General features: G+C 41.3%; 2 protein-coding genes across 2 annotated transcripts in view; one reads left to right on the top strand and one right to left on the bottom strand.

Moving 5' to 3' along the window:
• The window catches only part of hip1 (huntingtin interacting protein 1), a 39,740-nt gene extending 33,209 nt beyond the window's left edge, over positions 1–6,531 (top strand). The window contains exons 22-31 of the mRNA XM_079225317.1: positions 1,429–1,565; positions 1,694–1,804; positions 1,938–1,996; positions 3,294–3,387; positions 4,426–4,526; positions 4,754–4,859; positions 4,988–5,111; positions 5,259–5,320; positions 6,129–6,246; positions 6,340–6,531. Of these exons, the coding sequence (XP_079081443.1) occupies positions 1,429–1,565; positions 1,694–1,804; positions 1,938–1,996; positions 3,294–3,387; positions 4,426–4,526; positions 4,754–4,859; positions 4,988–5,111; positions 5,259–5,320; positions 6,129–6,246; positions 6,340–6,344 (917 nt within the window). The 3' untranslated portion in view covers positions 6,345–6,531. The remainder of the gene's footprint in view (positions 1–1,428; positions 1,566–1,693; positions 1,805–1,937; positions 1,997–3,293; positions 3,388–4,425; positions 4,527–4,753; positions 4,860–4,987; positions 5,112–5,258; positions 5,321–6,128; positions 6,247–6,339) is intronic.
• Positions 6,532–18,438: 11,907 nt separating this feature from the next.
• Positions 18,439–22,379, bottom strand: ypel2b (yippee-like 2b; the record flags this gene model as incomplete). The annotated part of the gene is made up of 4 exons (XM_079224746.1): positions 18,439–18,561; positions 20,918–21,026; positions 21,479–21,522; positions 22,263–22,379. 4 exons carry the CDS (start codon positions 22,377–22,379, stop codon positions 18,472–18,474), a joined length of 360 nt encoding a protein of 119 aa, XP_079080872.1. The 3' UTR covers positions 18,439–18,471.
• Positions 22,380–24,404: the final 2,025 nt, after the last annotated feature.

Here is a 24,404-nt window from a genome sequence, read left to right as displayed (position 1 = left end):
TATGTCTTTATTTGTGACTGTCTCCCTCTTGCACACTATATTTGTGTCTTTGAGAAGTGCTGATACTTTGTCACTCAGTAGTGTGTGTGTGTGTGTGTGTGTGTGTGTGTGTGTGTGTGTGTGTGTGTGTGTGTGTGTGTGGATGTGTGTGTGTGTGTGTGTGTGTGTGTGTGTGTGTGTGTGTGAGAGATAGAGATTGTACTCTCCACCTCACTCGTGATATTATCTGTGGGCCCAGACATGTACACGTTCTGACATGTCTGTAAGTAGTTCATACCTCCTCATGTGTTATACATGTGTATAGTAAAGTTGGGAGATTTAAGGGAAAACAATTTTCTCTATAACTTCCTGGGGTTAATGTTAGTGTGTAATCTTCCTGGTTATACCTCTTATCGGTCCATATCTGAACAGCCAAATTCTGCTTGGACAAAACAAAGTTGCTGACTTCATTCAGGAGTAATGTCTGTGGGATTTAGCTTTCTTTGTAGACGTTGGCAGCCCAGACAAGTATCAGCATGCCTAAATATAATAGAGCTTTGGCCAGCAGTCTTATTACTGCACCAAACCAAAAAAAACCTGCTAATTAAAACTGGGTCAAACTTAAGCGGCGTCTGTAGCTGTTGCTGTGTCTGTCTATACTGTACCGAAACATTTGAATAAAGAATGTGAAAGTACCATTTGATGCAAATCAGCTGGCTGTCCTGCATCTAAGCATCTACAAAAAAATAAAAGCAGGTCGACAGCTGCTGCTGTAGAGGTAGTTTTGGTTTCTTCTTGTCCTCTCATCCGAGTGGCTGTTTCAGTTTGTTTGCCTGAGGGGAAGTCAGAATAATTAACACTGCAGCTGCAGCCACTAGTGGCACTGTTACACATCAGAGTTTACACAAGACACAACATGGTATTTTAATAGAAAAAGCCATTGTGGCACATAATGCTTTTCTGCTGTGTTTTACTCCATGCAAACCTATAATTAGTTTCTTCAGTGTGTATTCTGTAGGTTTAATACTGGTGCAGCTTCACAAATTGATGTCATATCATAGATGTCCGACACTAAATTGGAGTGCAACTAACGTCTCCAGGAAGTTCAGAAATCTCTTGATTACATTATTGCAGAAGCTTGAAGCTCCAAACTGCAAAGTGGTTGTGTTGCATGCACATACATCTTCACTAAACCATCCGAGGTGATGGGAGAAACATTCAGTTGTAGCTTTTAGTATCTGCTGCTTTCGTCTCATACGTAAGTGTGCGTGTCATGTAGTAATTGGGTTTGTATCTTTTCATCTTCATTCATCCAGTTTGTGTAATTCATCTATTTGTGTGTCAGTGAAAATGGATAACAATTTAGGAAATCAGACTTACCAGTGTGTTTTTCTGTCTGTGTATGTTTATTTATTTAAATGACATGCCTCCTCTCTCTGTCCCTGTCAGTCCTGTCAGAGAGCGTGAAGGTGTGCGGGGCTGAAGCTCTGGCTCTGCTGGGCCAGATGAAGCAGCAGAGCAGCCTGCCTGCAGCTGACAACGGCAAGCTGAGGGCGGCTCTGGAGGCCGTCCTGGCCACTGCAGAGGTCCGTACTTCATACATACACACTAGTGTTTGCACTAGAGTTTCATTTAATCTAGACCGTGATTTAAAAAGTTCAATTTGTTTACTTTAATACTGACTTCAGTCTCTCTTGTTCTGTCTTTCGGTCAGAAACTGCGTCCTCGAGGTTTGGAGCTACAGCAGGGGGAGCTGGGAGATCTTGTGGAGCAGGAAATGGCCGCCACTTCCGCTGCTGTGGAGTTGGCGGCTGCCAGGATAGAGGTGTGTGTGTGTGCGTGTGCGTGTGTGCGTGCATGCGTGGGCTCTTTTTCTAAGCTGTGTGAAAACATTGTCCCGTGTTTCACTTTCCAACAGTATTAACTTCAAAGTGTCTTTTTTCTGTGGATCCCAACAGGAAATGCTCAACAATTCTCGAGCAGTTGATACAGGAGTCAAGATGGAAGTCAATGAGAGGTAATGCACCGCTTCAGACCGAAATCCCTTTTACCGTCACAATAATCGCAAACTGTCACCTCAAATTAACTGAATACTTAAAGAATATTGCACCTAAATGAGATTCAGGAGAGTGAAAATTTACAAGAAAGATCAACCTCATTATGTTTCCAAGAAGTAATTTTCCTGAAATATAACTACAATTCACCCACAAACAAATGTTTTCTCTTTCTAGGACTTCATCTTAGTTTCCTTTGTACTAACCATAACTTAACCGTAAACTTGAACAACACCCACTTCTGTGGTTAAAGAAAAATGAAATAGCTTGAAAAAAATCTGAAGATTGAGGAAGCGATTCCTCTGTTAGGTAGACACAGGAAACCCAGCCTCCTGTGATGTTTGTGAAAGACCTGACCACAATATTTAATCGTTTCCAACAATGGAAAAGAACTGGAAATGGAGATGCTTACAGACAAGGCAGCAAGAGTTACATAATGTTTCAGTGAAGTTGTAGACGGTCACACACTGAGGGCTGACGTGCAACGAATTTCATCAGTTCTGCCACAAAGCGGATGCAAACTGAAGACTGAAGCCAGTGTTTGTCTGCTGCGTTTCATCCATGCAAACTTAGAATCAGTTTCTTCAGTGTGTATTCTGTAGGTTTAATACTGGTGATGTCATTCCTTTTTCACTGGAGCAGCTCCACAATGATATCATAGATGTCCCACACCAAATTAGTTTTGGTTCCAGGAAGTTCAGAAATCTCTTGATTGCGTTATTGTGCAGAAGCTTGAAGCTCCACATTTCAGGGATTTTGTTGCATGCACGTAAATCTTCATTGAACCATCCAAAGTTGCGTGAGAATCCATTCAGTTGTAAGTTTTAGATTGTTCTGCTTTCGTCTCATACGTAAGTGCGTGTCGTCTAGTAGTTGGGTTTGTATCTTTTCATCTTTATTCATCCAGTCTGTGCAGTTATTCTATTTGTGTGCAAATGAAGCCAATTAGACTTTTGTCTTCTACGCTCTATTTTTCTCTGACGTAATTATTAATGTAAAAATCAGTTGTTTTCGCAGTAATGACTGCACCAGTGCTGCTGTGAGAGATAATTATGAAAAGAGACAAACAACTACTGAGAATTTGGATCAGTGGTGTATTGATCATGCAATAATTAGACGGGGGGAACTAACAGTGAGGAAGCTGCTTTGTTTTTGTATTGAGCACCATCTTTTAAAATTGGATGAAATGGTGAGATCAGTAACAGCTGTAGACCGTCACTGAGTCGGTGTTTGTTTCCTCTGCTCTGTCACCCCCTGCAGGATTTTAGCCTCCTGCACAGAGCTGATGCAGGCGATCAAGCAGCTTGTTTTGTCTTCCAAAAATCTGCAAAAGGACATCGTGGAGAGTGGCAGGGTGAGTTTCTTCTTCTTCTTCTTCTTCTTCTTCTTCTTCTTCTTCTTCTTCTTCTTCTTCTTCTTCTTCTTCTTCTTCTTCTTCTTCTTCTTCTGCATTTCAATGAGATGGGGGTCATATTATTAACAGATTTATCACTATATTCAGCATAATGAACAGTGTACACCAGAATAATATGTACTGTAATTAAGTAATGATACTTGTGCCATGTAATGATACAGTGTTAATAATATTAAGTATATTATTAATACATATCATAGATATACTATCTTATATAAACATAGTGTAGCAGTATAGCAGAATATAACATGTAATATGGAATAGTATGGTATAGTATAGGTCAGTGGTTCTCAAATGGGGATATGTGAAGGCACTCCAGGGGGGTACGTGAGATTAAATATATATTATATAAGTAACATCCATTCAAAATTCCTTACATATTCAATAAAATATAAGTGTAAATTCATAAACTGTATATATTCTATATTAAATCCGACACTCATGGCACAGCGCTGTGTATTACATATTTGTTTTAACCCAAGCTGTTTTGCACTGGTCAGGGGATACTTGGCTAAACAAAATATTTCACAGGGGGTACATCACTGAAGAAAGGTTGAGAACCACTGGTATAGGTTATGTAAATGTATGTTTCTAATTTTAAAAAAAAAGAATTTATAACCATGAAACAATACCTTGCTACTTATTATTATTATTATTATTATTATTATTATTATTATTATTAGCCACTCCATACAGTCTCAGACACACTCAACAAAAGCTTGCTGCATTCATTCAGTAAACTGAATATATTTTCTCGTTGGTCAGACAATTTTAATATGTTGCCTTTGACTGAGGAATTGTGAACAACTTTTCTCCCTGTGTTCTAGATAAATTCATAATTGATCATTCAAGAAATTAATTGCTAGATTAATGGATAATTAAAAATGGTCTTACATTGCAACTCTTGCATTCATACCTGACAGTTTAAAATGTAACTCGTGAAACATATATTGTCTTATTTCCTCCTTTGTCCACCAGGGGGCAGCTTCCACGAAGGAATTTTATGCCAAGAACTCCCGCTGGACTGAGGGCCTGATCTCTGCCTCCAAAGCAGTGGGATGGGGCGCCACAGTCATGGTGTAAGTGTCAGTCCTCCCTCCTGAGCGTCTCCTTCTTACCGCCGAGTATAAAAGTGTTGAGTCTTAAATATCCTGAAGGATGAAAAGGGTGACCTTTACGCGGAAATAACTAAAGAACAAACAAAACAGTAAATCATGTCGTGAGCCTGAAAGGTCATTCATAAATCAGGTGGTTCCTGCTGTGCTGTGAACAAAGTGGTCTTAACCTCCACGCGGTGTCATTCCAGAGATGCTGCTGATCTGGTGGTGCAGGGCAAAGGGAAGTTTGAGGAGTTGATGGTGTGTTCTCATGAAATAGCTGCCAGCACAGCACAGCTAGTGGCTGCCTCTAAGGTGAGCAAATAATGCACGTTGTTTTATTCTGTTGGTGTCTAAATGGTAACAGAGGAATACAGCTGGGAGCAGAGTTCCCATGTTGTAGAGCTTATGTCTCTTGAATTGTTGCTGTTCTCCCTCTCAAGGTAAAAGCAGACAAGGACAGCGGCAACCTGCAGCGCCTGCAGAAGGCGTCCCGGGGCGTCACACAGGCCACTGCAGCTGTCGTGGCCTCCACCAAGTCTGGGAAGTCCCAGATTGAAGAGAAAGGTGAGAAAGTTAGGATTGTTTAGTTCATTGTGTTGTATGTTTGGGCTTTATTTGATCATAATACAAAATTTACAATTGTTTTTAGGGAGTTCAAAGCTACAAGTTGTAATAAAAACTTTCAAACCGTAATTTGTTGTTTGTGTCCAGATACAATGGACTTCTCCAGCATGACTCTCATACAGATCAAACGACAAGAGATGGACGCACAGGTAAGCAGCAGTGGAATACAGCAAATATATCAACCATAGTAAGCCACAAGTTGAGTTGAGCCCTAAAAATAGGCTTTCAAATAGGTAGGGCAGTAACTTCAGTCCAGGAAAGTGCTCACTTTCATTGGAAACAAGGAAAATTATCTCTCTCATTTAAGCCCACAACATGAGGACATCTTATTTTAGAAATGAGTTATTTAATAATCTATCACGACAGAGTTTATGTCTAAAGTTTCCACATCAGTATATAAAGGTGTATTGTTCTTCGTGCACTGAGAGGGCCCATATGAACACTTCACTCTGTGTTGTGGCTCTGCTCCCCCGACACTGAAAGAAAAACACAGAAAGGTCTGGACCGGCTCTCACACATGTCCCATTGTTGGATAGAGTCCCTCTGTTTGAAGTGTGTTTTTCTGAACTAAAAACCTGTATGAATGATGATTGTTTAACTGGGCTTTGGAAAGGACAGACACAAGGATATTTGGAGAAAAATAATATAAGATTGTTTTTACGACTGCTCTGTTTAACTTAATTTAGCCTTGATGACATTTTTGTATTTAAAAAAAAAAAAGGTCATTACATTTAAAATAAAATTAATTGTATATGCAAATCAAAGGAAAAAAGATAGAATAATGCTCAGTAATTTCATCAATTGTCTTGCATGACACCCAAGAAAAAAACATTATAATATTTGTTCCCTCACAATCTGCCTCCATGCAACTATATGTGATCGTGAGGAGGTATGTCATGGTTTGCATGGAACTGACGGGTTTGTGTTTTTCGTCCGCTTGCGTCCATGTTTCCTCAGGTCCTGGTTCTGGAGCTGGAGACTCGCCTGCAGAAGGAACGCGAGCGTCTCGGCGAGCTGAGGAAGAAACATTACGAGCTGGCCGGAGTAGCAGAAGGCTGGGGCGAGCAACAAGAGGGTAAAGGCAGAGGACAACCTCTTCGGAGTAAATATACCCTAGAATACTGCAGTAAAAATAAGTAACATTAATCTGTCTCTTTCAATACAACAGGTTGACCTGCCACTGCTGTCGAGCCCCTCCTCCACCAGAAGACCGGCTTCTGTCTGCCTCTATCTATTTATACACTTTTCACCCTCTTTCTCCCATGTTTTCTTCTCTCTCTATTGTTTGTTTGTTATCGAAGCCAAATTAAACGGTGCTTCTTTTCTAAACCTGCCCATGTCCAAGGGTTCAGCGACAGGGAGGAACCAGTAGATGTGATGAGTGGAAGGTGTGGGGTTGCCTGACGTCGTGGTGTCCCACCTCTCCATGCCGTGCCCCTCCTCCAGGACTCTGTTGGCAAAACACTGTCAAAGTGAAGTGGACCCATTCTACGGAGTATTTATTGTCTTTTTCTTGCCCGGTTTTTAACAACGGTGCTCCGTCGAGGAGTCACAATGGAGACACAAAGAGCACAAGTTCTTCTCAAGACATCCCAGGAAAGCACCGCACACGGGCCAAACCCTCAACAGTAATAAGAATGACTGTTCTTGTCACTCCCCATTCCTAAAATCATGTCTCTGTGTAACGTAGATGGCATGCCTGCTCTCCTACTAAAACAAGTGTTGTCAGCTTGTAAGACTGTCTATCTGTCCTAATCGCCCCCCTAGTTTCTTCCTATTCTTTCCTCACTGTGAGTTATCACCTTATCAAGTCCATACCACTTCACTGCCTGGTTCACTGGACTTTCTGCCTTTCACCTCTCTACCATTAACGACCGTGACTGTTTACTCAAGCCGACCCTCTTTTTCTTTTAACAGACGCTTGCATGAAAACTCTTAAATCCGCTCCAAAATCAGGAGTACTTTCAGAAAAGGAAAGTTGCACCACTAGTCTTCTCCCCGTGAGATTTGAGACTGCCAACTACCTCATGCTACATCGTCAGAGGTAGTGGTGCATTGTGGGAATGACTGATTAGAGTGAAAGTTGTTTCCCAAACTCTAAAGAGATGGGGTAATTTCTGTAATTTCCCCTTTTTTATTTTGGTTAAAAGTAGGGGAAGAGGAAGGAAAACCTCCTCCCTCTAAACAATATCAGTTTAAATCTGGCAGATAAACCACCAGTTGTTAGATAAAATTTCAGACCCTTATTGGTGCATACAAAAGTCGGTCCCTTCAACGGATCTGTCACAGAAGCAGCGGCTGTGGAGGTGCAGCCGGTGATCCAGTCACATCATGAACTGCTAACGGTGTCGTCTTCTGGTCGGCGGCTCTCCAAGTCGTTCGCTCAATTACTTCCTGGAGACGTTGTGACGCCGCGAGGATGATAAACCGCTCAGGGGGTTTTCAGAAGGAAGGACCGCCCTCTCAGCCAGAGAAAATCTGCAGTAGCAAGAAACGGAATTCCTGAAAAAGTTTGAAAGTCTGACTCGACTGTCGGGACGTTCGAAGCTGCACAACCCCGTTATTCATGAACTCATCGCCTGCCTCTTCAAACACCCTGCAGGACTGCAGTTTTATAAACCCGTCTCTAACTAACAGTCTGCATTGCCAGGACCACAATGGACTCTGAAGTGTGCAGCACATGGTGACTGCAGTGTTTTCAATAGCTTCCTAAAGACCAAGTAGCTGTGTACATAAACTACAAGCCTTCTTTTGTTGGGGAAAAATATTTTTGCTTTCGTTTAATCTAAAAGCATTCAATAGCATTACTTTTTCTTTTTTGCATCTCTCCAAGTAAGGATTCAGTTTAAGTTAATTATGAATGGTGCACTTGCTAGCCACAGGAGGGAGAGATTGTTATTTAACAGATGGTCCGACTGAGACTGATGGACTGACCTTTAACCTGTCGCCAGTGGACTCTGTGAACAGACTGATAATGCCTTTGTGCAAACCATGAGATGAGTAGGCATCCGCTTGATTTCTTCTTCTTGTCTGATGACGGCCATGATGATTCTCTTGGACTGTGTCTCTCTCTGTGTCTTAACATACTTTGTTTTGACGCTCTGCTTCAGCTGTGTATCTAAAAAAAAAGTTGTGACACTGGTTTATTTAACAGACACTGGTCAAATAGTATTTGCCAATAATTCTTAAAAACTAGTTCTAAACCACTTGCAGAAGCAGATTGGTGCGTCAAAAGAGAGAAAAGTGTTTTATTTTGAAAATCGTGTTTGCATTTGACACCACCCATCTGCTGCCCCAAGCAGGTTTAACAAACAGCAAGTATTAATTGCATTACTGTTGGGTCCAGGTCTCTCTGTATTTAATAATGATTTTAGCTGTGTTCTGTCACTTCTTCCACACCTGGGTAGCTGATTTCATTAGAGATTGGAATGTAAAAACAACAACAAAAAGACACATTTTATACGGTATTTCAAGTGTTTAGAAAGATGAATTGAATGCACCTTGAGGGTTGTTTGGTTGTATTTTTGCCCAAATATTCTTTATTAATCTCTCTCTCTCACTCTCTCTCCTCTTTTGGGTCTGTGTCTGTAGTCCTACCAGCTCAGCCAGCCTTTCAAACTGCCTCACACTGTAGTCAAAGATAAACAAATACTCACATAGCAACATTGAAATGTCTTTGTATGATATACTAAAACTATGTTGGTGGGTTTGTTTTTATTTTTTCAGTTTTTAAAATAAATATTTCCACTCAATAATACAGACCCAGATATGACTGTGGTTCTTATGATGTCAGACAAGTCGGCTACAGTCTGCTGTCATGAAACGTACTTAGTGAAGAGGAAACGCGTTACCTCGACTATGTAGTTGAGAGCACGGTTCTGTCTCTGCCTTTTCACCAGACGCTTTCTGTTTACATAAAAGCTTACATAATTACATAATTGCTGATTGATAAATTGCTTCAGCCACAGTTTTTTTTTTACGAATCATCTTTCTTGCTGATGCAACAAGAAAAAATGAATAGATGATGCATTTCATATGTACGTTTGTGTGCGTGTGTGTGCGAGCAAGAGAAGTGGCTCAATAGCTCTTTTAACCTTACATCTGAGCAGAGCTAAAATCCTAATGCACCTAATTGATTTTTTTGGGTGGGTGTGATTCTTTTCCAGTAAAAGCATTGACTCATGCAGTTCAAAGTGCTTTCTATTTCAAATAAGATATTTTCAAATTAGAGAAAGTCGTGTTGTTGCCTCAACTCCAACCTGCCTGCTCTTCCAACAGCAGATGCCCCCCATACACAGACGTGTTCGAGGCAAGGAGTAAATAAATCAGACCAATCTGAAACCACTGTGCTGAGATTACAGAAATCCCAAATCTGTGCTGCTCCAGGATCAACCACATCCTCTGATACAGAGTCTTATTTCCTCGTATCTGCAGTGCAAGACTCCATTATTTGTTTTACTTAACAGAAAACTCAAGAAGATATTTTTAGAACGTTTTATTGTTTTTTGTCACTTTAATCCATCAATAATGTCAGACTGTCCTGCAGTTAACGAGCCACACCTGCTTCTGGAGTATTTTAAAAGGCCCACAGGTGTTCAGGTGTTTTCAATCAGTTTGTCCGATGTGTAATAAGTTTCTTCAGGTTGAAGGTAACATTTGAGATTTGCTGGGATATATTTAACTAATATGAATGACTAAAGGTTCTCTAAATGATATGTGGAGCATATCACCAAACAAGTATTTGCTACATAAGATATGGAGTAATGTTTACCGGACAGAGAATGAAGTTGCTTTACAAATCAAAATAAAGTCAGATGCTTTTAACCTTCAATTAAAATGAATTACAACTATGGATTTCGCTAGAAATAATGTAATACTTCATCATCCCTATTTTACTGACTTCCTAGCATTAGCTTGCCGGTTAAAATGCGTTGTGAGCGTTTAAACAGCAGCGCTTCAGCCTGCCAGCACACATGAGGAAAATCATTAAAGAATACTGGAAATAAAGTATTTATTAATGTAATCAACCAGTTGGGGGAAAAACAAAAGCTTATCTTTATACTTATTTTAATTACTTATTTAATTACATTTTCTATAATTTAAATAATAATTATGCGTTATGTGTATTCCATTATATTATCACGTCTGATAACATCACCTTACATGTTATCCCTTAAGACGCTCCATGCTCTGCTCTTTTATGAAACTGACTTCATGAGGAATTCTTTCTGCAGTCAAAATTACATTTTGCTGAGAGAATTGGAAAAGTCAATGACGAGTGAAGCACAGCAGACAAAATACAGTATACATGTTGTTACTGTAGTTTAAAAAAAAAAAAGCCTTGCACCTTCTCATTGTCTGCTTTACGTCATCGTTCAAATCATAAATTCAGTTAGCCAAAAAACTGTTTGTGGGTTGGTATTGACTCAAGATATATTTGTGCTCAAATACGTGATCCCCTTCATGTCCTCTTTAAAGTTACAATCTTGAAGATCTCAGTTTTATTCTCATTGGCAGCACCTATGACGTTGATGTGACATGATGTGTTTTGGGGTCTCACTGCCCATAGAGTGCTTCTTGTGATTTAATTTTTCTGGGAATGTCGCCAGAATTCCTAATACTGCAAATGCATGGGCTTTAGTGGGCCATAGGCTCAATCTAAGAGTACACATATTGGTTTTAATCGTCCAGGGTGAAGGCGTTCCCCTTTATGTTCAGTATCTGTCATGTTGTGTATCACACATGTTGACATTGAGCTGGGAGCAGGCTGCCTCTGCTCTTCTTTAAGTGTAGTACAGTATGCAGTGGTATTGTTTTGCTCTGTGCTGCTGTTTTGCCACATGGGTAATGTGGTGGGTGGTGCCTGTGAACCACTGAGCTGATCTATTTTTAGTCTCTGCAGTCCTGAGCTCGGCCGCCTTACAGCAGGTCTCCTGGCAGCTGCAGCAGAGTCTGCGTTTGTTTCCCTTCCGCTCTCCAACACGAGCGGAGTCCAGCAGGGACTGACCAGCCTCACATACATCTGCTTTGAATCAGCAGGTTCACTCACAGGTACAGGCGGATTGTTCAGAGTCACTCGTGTGGACAGAAATTGACCTCGAGAACAGTATAGGCTGCACAGACGTTCACTTCTTCTTTGAAGGAGCATATTTGTTAATGTATATCATTTATGTGTTTTGTTAATGCATCCCGGCTTTTATTTTATTGATCTCTGCAGACCAAAATATAATCAAAGGGCAAATACATCTCCATCCAATATATCCAGTCCTTTCTGTTTATCAAGTCCTCAAAATTATATTTTTTGTCAAAAGTGGAAACTAATCTGTAATTGCGTTCAGATTATTTCAACCTGTTTCCATTAAAAAATGTACTTGTTTTCCAAAACATTTCCAGAAATTATTATCTGTATTTCCAAAAAAGAAAAGGAGATTGCTGCACTGAAATCATGAAAAGTTAAACTTGACTTTTTTTTTTTACATAATGAAAACATTGACGTCATATGATCTCTATCACAACAGAATAACAAACAGACTAGGCCTACATTATATGTTCAGTTTTCCAAGAATAATCTGGGCTTCAACATGCAGAATTTCCATTCCCACCAATGATATGTTATTATACTTTCCTCAAACTAAGTTATGGTATAGGTATAAACTTGATAGAAGCGCCACAATGAGGATACATTACAGATTGAGAGATAACATGTGATTGTGTGTCTGAGCAGGATTCAAGCCCAGATTGCTTCACTGTGCACTTTAGTGTTATTCCTCTTCTTAGCCATGCTTACTAACTGGATTAAGTAGGACTTTGGTCCCAATGAAAACAGCTAAAATATACAGAAACACATTTCACTAATGTGTAATTATCGCTGACTAAGACTGGATTGAGGTGGGGATGTTTTGAATAGAATGAATTACATTTTCTTAAGCATCCGTTTCTGCAGAAATATGTGGTGATTTTGCCATGGAGATAAGGTATGTGTGCATCCCGTGAGACTCGGATGACTGATGCGTTTCTGAGACAAACGCTAAACACTTCAATTGCCTCCCTCTCCAATTGTTTACCATAGCTTGAAAAGCTCTGGGACGCTGCTTCGGTCCTGAGAGGTCATTGGGGGGAATCTCTTATTAGAGACTACACTTTTTGAACAAATAAATCTCCTGGTGGATCCTGGACATGTAATAAGCCACACTGCAGAGGAATTCACCTGAAAGGAACCCTTGTGTCTGAATGCGCTTACTTTTTATGTGAGGGTTCATCTGAGTTGTCATCACTCAGGCCGCCCCCATTGAGGACCTTTTTGAATACATTGTTTTGTGCTGGCCTTGCACATTGCTCTCTATAGCGGGGCTGGCCACGGCCCGCTTTTGAGTGCCTGATATAGATATGAGGTCATGGGATGAGGAAAAAAGCCTTCTCCGCCGAAGCCTGTCGGTACTTCTACCCGGGTAAACAAACAAACAGGGGGCACTTTGTATCCCTCAAGGGCCAATGATTTCCCTCAAAAAAGAAGGAGCCACAAAGGCAGATTTTAAATGCTAGTGCAGAAGATCCCCTGTGGATGCTTCAGAATGATCATCGATATCTGGTGCCACTTAGGTGTAGCCATCAGCAAAAGCTTTTAGAAGTGAGCATAGCACTGTTTTAATTTAATGAAAATACACACAAAAAAAGATATACAGCGCTCTCATGAAGCAGCGGGTTGTTGCTCTTTGTGATCCGAGTCAACAGACTTCAAGAAGAATTATCAAGCATTTGTGTTGTCTCAGTGATACAGCTGGAAAAGTAAATTAAAGCAATTAATCAGGGGCAGCCGCCGCATTACATGTCATGGCTGCCATTTGTATTATTATTTTCCCCTCACCAATACTGAAGTGTCTCAGTGTTGGTTTTGTGTGTGTGACTCTGTGCTTGATGGATGATCACTCTGTGAGCCATTAGGCTTTAAAGAGACGTCTGTTTGAGTGTGCTCCTGAACTTCTGTATTAATGAGAACCTTGTGAAAATACAAGCAGAAATGCCGAGAGTTAGGTGAGAATATGAATACCCCTTTGAAAGCTGTGCAGTAAATATGAAACTGGAGCCAGCAGCCCTGAAGCTAACACATTGACAAGTTATATTTAATTTTCTTAATCTGCACCAAAAACTAAGTGGAACCATGTTAATGGAGACCCCAGGAAGTTACTGGCCAAGAAATAGCTTTGCACACCACTCCCTGGAACAAAAAAAAAGGCTAATTGTTATTTTTACACTTTGTTTTTTGTACAGATTAAACAAATACAATATAATGTGTATGAGTGATATAGTATTAGTGATTTTGTTACCTTTTCACAGAGCGAGGCTCAATGCTACGCTAACCATCTTAATATTTAACACACAAGTGGTTTTGATCTTCACAGCTAACTATTTGGTCTTGATTTTGAAGATAATAGTTTAAAAAAAAAGTTTAAATTTAAGGAGGTTGTTGGTGGCGTTAAAGATAAAAGACACAATGTGCAACAGTATAGTATCCACAGTACAAGTTGTTAGAACTAGTACTAATGTAGTATTACATAGACATTTGCTTAATTAAGAGATAAACCAATAATAGATAAACCAATGAAGGAAGAATTTTGAGCTATATTTAAGGTCCTTCCGTGTATACAGTTACAACAATGTAGGTGTGTCTGCAACAAGAACCAAGGCCATGTAAGGATTCAAGTGTGTCCTTATTTGCCCTCCTGTGTGTGTGCACGTGTGCGTGTGTGGATCAGACAGTATGTTGTAGCCTGGCAGACTGAATCTATAGAGTTGCATGTCTCTGCATGCATACCTGATGGTGTGTTTTCATCAGCATGTCTCCCAGGATGGTAATGATCTCCTTTTAAGTGTCAGATCCTGGAAAGAGAAAGAAAGAAAAAAACAAATCTACATTTAGCAGCTGGAAATACACATGAATGTGAGCTTTAAACCCTGCGTGGCCCGAATGTGATATTTCCTATTTCCCTGCCGTCACAACATGTGTGAACATCTGTAAAAATCTAGGTCACATCGGGGTACAAATCACGTTAGTTGTTGTGTGTCCTGCTTTGCCAATGTTACACATCAAATGTAATCATTACACATGTTTAGTAATCCAGACAGTCGGCCCCTGCCCTACTTTTGCATACGAGAGAGACGTAAACATAGACATCAACATTGAGAGGCGGTCAGGTCAATCAAAGAGACGGAGGAGGGGTGGGCAGACCCAGACAGAGCAACCAACTCCTCCACTGCTCGGGGAAAAAAAGAGAGAGCGAGAGAGTGACAGAGTTGCTAGGAGACCTCACCCAATGCAAACACAGCACCATCTGCTGCAGTGAGATTTAGAGTGAGTTAGCCAAGTCGGACAGAGAGAGGGAAATCAGTCCAGGAGGATTATTGAAAACAACAGTACAGCGGGAGGACAGGGGTGGGAGAGGAGAGGGGGAGGAGGAGGGGCATAACCAGAAGCTTGATTAATGTAAAACTAAAAGGTGACTCTTATAACCATAACCCTCCTGTGCGCACACACACTCATCCTCAAATACACACAGAAAACACCACGAGCATCATCCTTACGGAGGCGAAACGAAGCGGCTGGTGCTGATGTTGATTTTTCCCTATTCGTAACAGATGATGCACTTGTTACCATGGGGACAATAAAATGTCACCATTGGATATTGCAGCAGGCTTTGTGCCCACGCTATCTGGGGATGCCTGGTCACTTCACACAAACATCCACCTCGTAGTTGCTGTGAACGCCTTATTTTTTTTCCTCATCATTGTTCTTAAAATAGTGGCTTCCTGGAAGAATGTGATTGTCGTCAGCAAAAGGAAAACATTAACCATTTATGGTTCACAGGAGTTATTTATGTCACAGACCATTCAATCTCTTAAATGGCTTCTCCAATCTTACACAAGCTTTTAAATCAAGACAATATATCTGTTAAAACAAGAAACAACTAATTATTGCTCTCACGGATGAAACGTTTAATTTTTAAGCAAGAAAACAAACTATTCCTCAGTTCAGTACACTGGATTTTGATGCTACCGCCCTATTTGTGGAAGCTTATGGCAGCTATTATTATCTGACTTTAGATAGACGTTAGGCCACAGCCCTAGAAAGCCAAAATGCTGTAACTATAATACGATGGGGGACAGCATGAAAAATTCAAAAGAACTAGAAATGGGTCAGAACTAAACGGCAATGATTGTACTAATTTAAACTAGCTGGTGAAATATCCTTAGTTACAGCTAATTTATTTACTGTTTCCTAGAAAATCCTTTTTTTATACGCCAGCGTCTTAACAATCAAGTTTACAATGCCACTTAAAAATCAATGTCTTCACCTTTTAAATTCTGCACATTTTGGCATTTAGAACGATACCCTTATTGTCCTTTGTGGCCTTGGTGGTCACTGTTAAGCAAAGCTCAAATCTAAAACCTTAAAGCAGAAGAAAATAACCCTGATAATGTCAACAGGATCATCTTAAATTTGGTTATTCGTAACAGAGAAGGTTGAAAGGCGGAGGCACTTACTGAGCAGGGATGGTTTAACGATGAAAGCTTCAGAAAGTGTAGGCTCAAGTTTCTTTCAGAATATCACTTGTGAGTGAATCGCCCAATTGAATTAAGTTGCATCATTAGTGTGGGACACTTTGAGATTTAAGGCTGCATGAGAAGAAATAAACACTGTATACCATACAGATATCAAGGTGCATTTTATTAGATGAAGATCCAATGATATATAGCCAACATCAGCATCCTCCTTTACAAAAGACATTAAAATTGAAACATTTTCAGTAAAAAAGTAGTATCGTACAGCCAATGTGGGGTACCAGAAAGAAAGCATGACATGACCTAAATCATATTCATTCATTCATCGTATGGATCATAGATAAAACACAATACATTAACACTATTTACAGTCTGTAGCACATTGGTTGACAAGAATGGTAATCCTCATGGTGAATACAGTAAATAGAATATATTCATATATTAAGATCTTTTGTTTACAAAATCATAATACATTATATATATCACAGAGAAAGGCTACCAACAACCTTGGCTTTCAGCGATACACAACCCCTTGTTTCGCAACACTTTGCCCAAGCAAAATTAGATTTTTTGTTTGGTCAATATATTGTTGATGGGTGGGTTCTTTGGTTGTGCGGGGTTTAATGTCGCAGCCGCCGACTGAGCGATCAGCTGCTGAGCGTTACTGAAGAGAGTCCTCTGTTTCGGTTTGGCAACTTCTAGAGCAGTGTTCGCAAACAGCGGGCAACTATGTGTGACAAACGGGGCAACTAATTTGACTTGACTCTAAACCAGAATCGCGTTTAATCCGAAGAAGAAAGATCTCACAGCTCAAATGGACTGAAGCCAATCGGATCAATTGTTGTATTACATTACAGCCCAAGGTTTCATTGCAACTCTGGTACACACAGACAATGTTCTTTTCACAATGTGACGAGGACCGAGCACAAAACTGGTCAGAACACTTGTTTAACTTCATGCATGCATTAATGTTGCATTTCCACGGGATGGATCCTCTCGAAAATAATACATTTCCATCAGAGAATAATAACGCATCCAGCACATTAAGATGAAACGGTAGCATAAACGTACCTGAGCAATGCTTTCCATTAATGTTACCTCAAATGTTTCCCAGGTGTCATAACGCAAAGGATGAATGAGGAATATTTGAGAGAACTGAGGTGGAAGAAAAAATATCTAAAACTGGGGCAAAGCCTAAGACGATAATATGATGTTGCTGAAAAGAATAAGCGGGTGGGTCTAGTGCATTGCTTCATAATGTTGCCCAGTCGGTTTGTTATGTTTTATGAGGGCCAGTTAGTGAAGATCAGTGTAACAGCAGTTAAACGGCAGCCATCCCAGACTGAAAGAGAGCCCAAGAGTGAAACCTTTTATACATATGCAGCTACAGTACACACCTCTGTGGTTATGTATATACCTCGTAAAGTCAGTAAAGGTAACAAATTACTTTCTGTATTAATTTTTTTTCCATTTGCATTTTCTTTTGGCCCATGAAACCGGTCATGCTTTGACCATTTGTTTGTTAGTTTCTTCAAACCACACTGTTATTTGCACGATAGCAGGGCTTGTGTTAGTATCTGACTGATCACTAGCTACCTCCCCCAAGCCTGCACAGCCTTGTCACCTTAACTCATCGACCTCCAACAGTAGAAAGATGCTCACACTGCTCGTAAACCTTTGGGAATCCCAGCCAAAGTAGTTCACCTGAGACACGCTTATGTTGTGTAATTCTGTCTGGCCAAGTAACAAAGGTGGACGCAGCGATGCGTCTGCCAATGTCAGACATACACGGGAAGGATCAGCAGATCATTTTACACAACTTGTATCATAGGATGAATAAAACCCAGGGCTGCTCTGCGGTCGCGAGGGCAAATTCCTGTGAGATTTTAGGACAAGCTGTCTGTCTGTATCTCTTTCACTCTCAGCCCACTTCTGAGCTGCATCACTGGCAAGGCATGGAGTGAATCCAAGCCAGAAGCCATCAAATCCTTTGCATAACTGGATCGGGATCCTCCCCTCCTCACCATGTTGAGAGAGCGGCCTGATGGGTGGCAATCCCTTCACCAACCCTACCACACATCAAAACGCCCATGTGCTCGGGCCTCCGTGCCTCCAGCGCCAGGCTTCATCACTGGCCCAGCTGGCATGGCGGCGATCAGCTGGATTTGCTATAATCATCTTAGGTCATCTGATTCAATCTGATGACAGAGTGAATGCCGGTCAGCTCTTCAACCAAGGCCAACGAACACCGCCAGGGCAGCCTAACCACCCTGCTCCTGGCTACATTTCCACTTAATGACATTTCTGTGAGGCAAGGTGGAATATTTCACACAATGAAGATGTCTCCTAGCAGGTATAGAGGAGTGTTGCAACCGTTTTGAACCAAATGTTTCCGTAAGAAAAAACGAGACAGTGAGACATCTTGCTGGCCAGTCACCTAGTCCTGCTAGCTGCGTACAAGCCTGCCTGTCTGCCTCTCTGTCAAGCTGGGATGTCTGGGACCTTGACGTGTGTGTTTGTGTGTGCGTGCATACATCAAGAGTCGTGGTAGGGAGGGATGGGCAGAGAGTTACAGAGGTTAATGGTAAATCAGCCAAACCAAAGTCGCACACTCACCCAACACACGATCCCCTCACCCTCCCTCCCCTTCCATTCATCCATCCATTTGTCCACCCATCGAGTCATCAAGCCCTCCTCCCCCCTCCATCTCCTCTGTTGCAGTAGTGTCCCGGTTGCTCGTCCCTCAGTCCCAGCCGTTGTCCTTGATCATGTGGGCCAGCTCGATGATGAACTTGCCCTCTTTATACTTCTGACTGCTCTCAAAGGCATGTTCCTGGAGGGTGTGGCAGAGGACAGGAGCGATTTAATTAAAATGACAGACGGACAGAATGTTCATATATTTGACAGAGAATATGATAGCTAGAAACAGACACAAGGTGCATACAATTAAAAATAAAAACCCTGCTCATGACAGCCCTTACAGCTGTATATGAAAATCCTTGACTTAGTCCTGGTCTGTGTCTGCTGCTGGCTCTCTGGGAGCTGGTTATATAACTCTCAGTCACTAAACACTGCAGAGGAGCCTGCAGAACCAAATCTCTGACCGGGCTGAATCGTCATACCTTAAGCTGGCGGGAATGTGTCTCACTGCTAAGTAACAGTAAAACCAATAGGCCACAGGTTAGAGCCTCGCAATAGCCAACATAGATGTCGAGTCTGCTCTATTTCTGCAGGCTGTAACCTGCATTTCTGCTGTTAGGTGTGTAATCCAAAATTCCTCCACCTACATAGAAGCCTATGAGCTCCACTTTGTGTTGTTTTATTAACTGAAATACACCAACACCATAATCATCAAAAAATATTTCACAGTTTATTAGTTTCCCTTACTATATACAAACAGTATGTTGACTGCAAACTAATTTGAAAAGCATGATTGCAACAGTCATTAGCTTGTTAGTTTCTCCAATACAATGCTAATACTTTGGTTTATGGCTAAATACCTGCAAAACTAATGACATGACTTGGTGCTTGTTAGCATGCTAACAAGCTAAACTAAAATGGTAAACATTCTACCTGCTTCACATGAGTATCTAAGCATTGTTGTGAAACCATTTTAGCATGATGTCAGCATAAAGCAAGGCTGTACAGCAGCCATCCAAAGCTGTTAACATTGCTGTAGACACAATAGCTAATGTTCCTTCTTCTGATACGTGCATTTATTGTGATTTTTACTAGTGCTGTTCCAAAAGACAAGAAAGTGTGGGAGTGTTTTTGACTAACAGATGGCTGTCACTTGATCAGGTTCAGCTGCGATAGCTGCTGCTTGCTAATCTTACCTCAGCTTATTCCAGTTCCACCACACATATCCCCAAATTTGGATATTTCTGGCCCCAGTAACTGATAATGATAGTAGCCAGCACTAAACCCAAGCTGCAAGCTTTAATAGACTTCTTTGGAACCAGTGAGGTTTAGAGGTAAAGATATGCTTTTTGCTATTAACAAATCCATATGGGGATAATTTAGCTAATTAATTACAAAAAATGACAACTTCTGTTTCGCGTCCAAGTCCATTAACAACCCTGTGTTTTTGTGTCAAGACACCCACTCATTTCAGGCCTCTCTTGAACGCTGGGTCACACAGTCGGCTGACACAAATGTTCTTCCACCGTGGAGCGTCTGTGGCTTGCTTTGTCTTTGGCTATTTTGGCTTCAAGCTGCAGAGGCACGTTATCAGATTTCTTCATTTAGAAGTGCAGTAGGTCAAGCCTCTCAATAGAACTCTGACGACTGCGGAAAATCAATACTGCTGCAACTGATATTAATGGAAACCCTCCATTAAGTCCTATCTAGTGTCTCTGTGCTTGTGCATGCAAGTGACCTCTGTTTTTTTTCTGCCTTGTGGGGTCTGGACAGGAATAGAAACTACCCAGAAAAGTTGCTACTTTTAAAAATGGTTCGCCAGGTGTTTATACCAGGCGTCATAAGGAAAACAGTTATTTTTAGGCTGGAAGGTTATAGAAGAAGGTTAGACATGTAGCGGTCAATGGAGGCGTCTGAGAAGTCAAACAACAAGGACACTCACTGTTTGTGTCTGTGCTAACTCCTTAAAGATACAGTCACGTGCCCTATAGTGTAAACTCTCACCTCCACACAGACAGGGTTCACCAGTGACAGCTGCACATGGTCTGTTGATATATGAAGACAGCTAACATATGTCGATGCTGTTAAGCTCACCCTGACATAAAATACCACCTGTACTAAATACATCCTGCACGTGTATGTTGACATGCTGTATCACAGCATTACGGAGACATTGACTGTTTATATGGTTCCGATAAACAGTAAGCCGAGCTACATGGTGATCATCGATGCTGTGCTCAACTACACTGTCAATGTCTAAATGTTCATTTACCATTAACACCTAAATGTTCTACATCGATGTTCAGGTTTGTTTAAAAACTAATCAAGTCACAAAAGATCGCCATCTGTTCTGATAAATCAATCTCATAATGAATTCAGCCCACACAGCAGTAAAACTGCGTTGACCTCGAGAAAAGAAGCGGTCCAACTATAATTAGGGTGCAAATAAAATTAGGGTGTGCTATAATAACAACCTCCCAATTTATGGTCCTCTAACCTTGGATACAGTTTGTGGCACTTGTGCATCAAAATCAGCCAAGGATACGTACGTATTTCCAGCCCAGGGTGGTCTTGCAGTTCTCACAGTAGATATCTGCTACAGCGTGCAGACCTGTGAGCAGCACCCTCTCTTCTGCAGGGCCACACCCGACGTTCACCCTGAAAGAGGGAGAGGGGAAATGAGAGGAAAAGGAAAGGAGAGGAAAGGAAAGGAGAGAAAAAGGAGACACAATCAGAGACAAAGCAATAAAAGTTAAAAAATGTTATTGTGCAAGTACCTCACGTTGCTCAGTTGCATGTACTGTATGATGTGCTCAGAGTGAGTCACTGCTTCACACCCACTCACACAGCGCATACTGATAGGGCGCCAGGCCAGGAAGCATAGATTCAAACAGCCTAATTTTCACACTCAATTCGGTTGATAATGACTCCGAGGCACAGGCTGGCTCCGTCTACACCGAGGCTTCAAACACAGCACAAACAAACAATGTGCATTTCTAACATATTTCAAACACTTGTCTCCTGTCTAAGTCCAGCCTGCAGGACAGTTTTTCCAAACGCGTAACATGAACCAGGTGGGTAGAAAAATGCAACAAGAGAGGGATACTCACACTGAGTTGAACAGGTAGGCCCTGCCTTGGCTGCCCTGGAACGACTGCAGAGACAAGATGAGACGAAGATGAAACGGCTGAAACAAGAATGAGCTCTTTCATACAACGTGGTAACTATGCAATTATATAAGCATGCTGTTATATTGCCATAATGTATGAGTCAAATAAGAACAGGAGTTTTAGTTTCCTTATAAAATCCCTACGTGTTGATTTGAGGCAGGCCTTTACTTTAACAGAAGCTCTTATATGATAAGATAAAGTGGCTTTTTCTACAATATGAAAGCTACGATTGAAGGAATACGTTAAATGTGTTACGACCGGCAGAAGGCCTTTGTGCACAGGTGAGCAGTGTTTTTATTATCACTTGTGTAAAAAGTGATAGTTTATTCATAATCCTCTTCACTAACCAGTTCATAACATAATCCATCCACGAGCAATAGCGTGGTGGCGGCTGACACAGACATACAGGTGTTCAGCATGTTTGTTTTCATAATTCCTCATTCGCGCTTCCTCTTTTTAAATCTTCCACGCATGTCGTTTAATAGCTGTTCAACTTACTCAATTTTTCTCTGTATTATTGACTGTGCTATGAAATTGAAGAGGCAAAAACAATACAGTGAGTATTCTTTTATCTTAAAAAAAAAGAAGAAAAAAAAACATGAAGTAAAGTGCTTTTTCAGTCTGTAATTGTTTGCGGCCTGGATGTAAGTACTGTCCTAATGGTTTCCAGGAACAACCACTGTTGGTAAGATGAGTGAAGTCACTGGAGCAGCTTGCCGGTTACCTTGGAGATGAGCTCGTCGTGGTTGGCCAGGTGAGCTCGACAGTGGATGCAGCTGTAGGTTCGGTGGCAGCTCGGCAGGTATGCCTGGAAGGTCTTGGAGCGCGTCATTCGGACCATGGGCGGAGTTGGCGGGCGGTGCAAGAAGGGACTGCCAGCCCAGGTCGGCTCACAAGGGAAGCACCGCAACACACAGGTGAGGGCCGTGGTGGGCGGTGGGTTGGGAGGCGAACACCTGCGCACAGGGAGGATAAAGGAGCAGCTAATGGTTACACAGTTGTGTAACAGCTGCTTCCTTATACTGATGTTGTAAACTGAGCCACAGGTGTATAACTGCTGATGGGATTACAGTCTGCTCTGAGTGTTCGGAGAATTCTCTAACCTGCTTGCGTCTTTGAAACTGTTAAACCTCCAAAAAGCTATGATGTGAAGTGATGCATAATTAATGAGCCTGTGTTCCAGGCTGAGACTACATGACACATTTCAGTTGCAGGCATAAAACACTGAAGAAATTCTACTTCATGAGATGAGATACAAACATGGTACAGGTACAGGCATCCACCACACAGGACATCGCTTCTTCTAGAGGCCAAAAATGAGTCCTAGCTGGTCGAGAGGACAGTTTGGGCTATCGAAGCAGGGACAGACAAAAGAAATCAAGAGGTAACTGTTAAGATAATTGCTTCGTTAGTCATTTTTAGCCATGCTAGTCGCATGGCTCTAGGGATGACAATGTCAGTCTGCCTTCCACCGACCTATCTCGACAACTACGGTGAATTGCCATAAAGCTTTGTACAGATATTCATGATGCCCAAAGGATGAATCTTGACTTGGCAATCCATTCACTTTTCCTCAAGTGCCACCATCAAGACAAAAGTAAAAATGTTCAAATTTGTTTTCTCCAAATATTTGCAAGTATTTTGTTTCCAATCAAATACCTGAAAAACGAATGACATTCCCATCCTCAGCATTATTGTGTTTAGTACTGATTAACACATTTGAACATGCTAAAATTTCTGAACATGGCACACATTATACCTGCATTATATACATTGGCATGTTGGTTGTGTGCATCTAAGCATGCTGACGTTTAGCATTTAGCTCAATGCATCGTTGTCAGTGCAGCCTCACAGAGGTGCTAGTGTGGCTGGATTTTAGTCTCAGTCATTATAGTTCCATTATAGTTGCAATATAGTGTTAATTTAACAGTTTTTAGGCTTTGGACTGCTGGTCGGACAGCTTGCACTCTGGTAAAATATGTTGGGCATTTATCTCTCTTTTTTGGCTTTTTACAGTACAAACAATACATAAATGAATTGATGTGGCAGAACATTGACAACAAGTGACAGCTGCGACTAACGATGGCCTTCATTAGCAAACTATTGTGCGCCTCCTCGGGTCTCTCTGCAGTACGCACAGGCAGCAGCACTAGCCCACACTCTGTGTTTAAGTCTATGAAGCCGCAGAGATAATCTGCTTAGCGTAGCACAACGCCGACGATCGTGCTCTGCTCACTCCATGATATCCAAATAGACCGAGCCCTTAAAATACTTCTGCTGGTGTGCCCTGGTGACTGAGAAGATTAGTGAGCTGGCCTGGGAACCCATCCCAGAGCCTCGGGGCCAGCAGGACAGGAGTATGTCTTGACTTACTGTACAGGAGATGGTTAGGGGCCTTTGCTTTTTACCTTGAGCTGCAGATTTCATCTTTGTGGTTTTATTGCTTAATGCAACTTTAGTTGATATTTCAGCCCTTTAGCTCTGAGACAAAAACATAACCTATCAATCTAGTTTTACTTCCCAGTGCTACTTCATAAAGCTGCGATGAGCCTCACTCAAACTGTATTTACAGCTTTTACTTCAACTACTATTATTTCTCATTTCAATTACTGAAACACAGTAAAATATAAAGACATGACCATTCAAAATACATAAAACCAATAACTTCTATAGTTTAGAAGACTCTATAATATTATGTAATAGCTTGAGTTGTTTCATCATTCTGTCTCCTCTCCTTCCTGTCTGTCTTTACTGAGCCATCTGGAAAAACTAATAAAATACTGAATGGGAGCAGGAGGTCTCTGTGACTTCAGAACAAACAAGAGAAGAGAGAGAGGCCTCTTTACTTTGCTGTACTTTCCTGCAA

This window comes from Taurulus bubalis (genome assembly GCF_910589615.1).
Source record: "Taurulus bubalis genome assembly, chromosome: 10".
NCBI classification, from domain to species: domain Eukaryota; kingdom Metazoa; phylum Chordata; class Actinopteri; order Perciformes; family Cottidae; genus Taurulus; species Taurulus bubalis.
The sequence above is the reverse complement of the archived record's forward strand: the minus strand, read 5'-3'. Positions and strand labels throughout refer to the sequence as shown.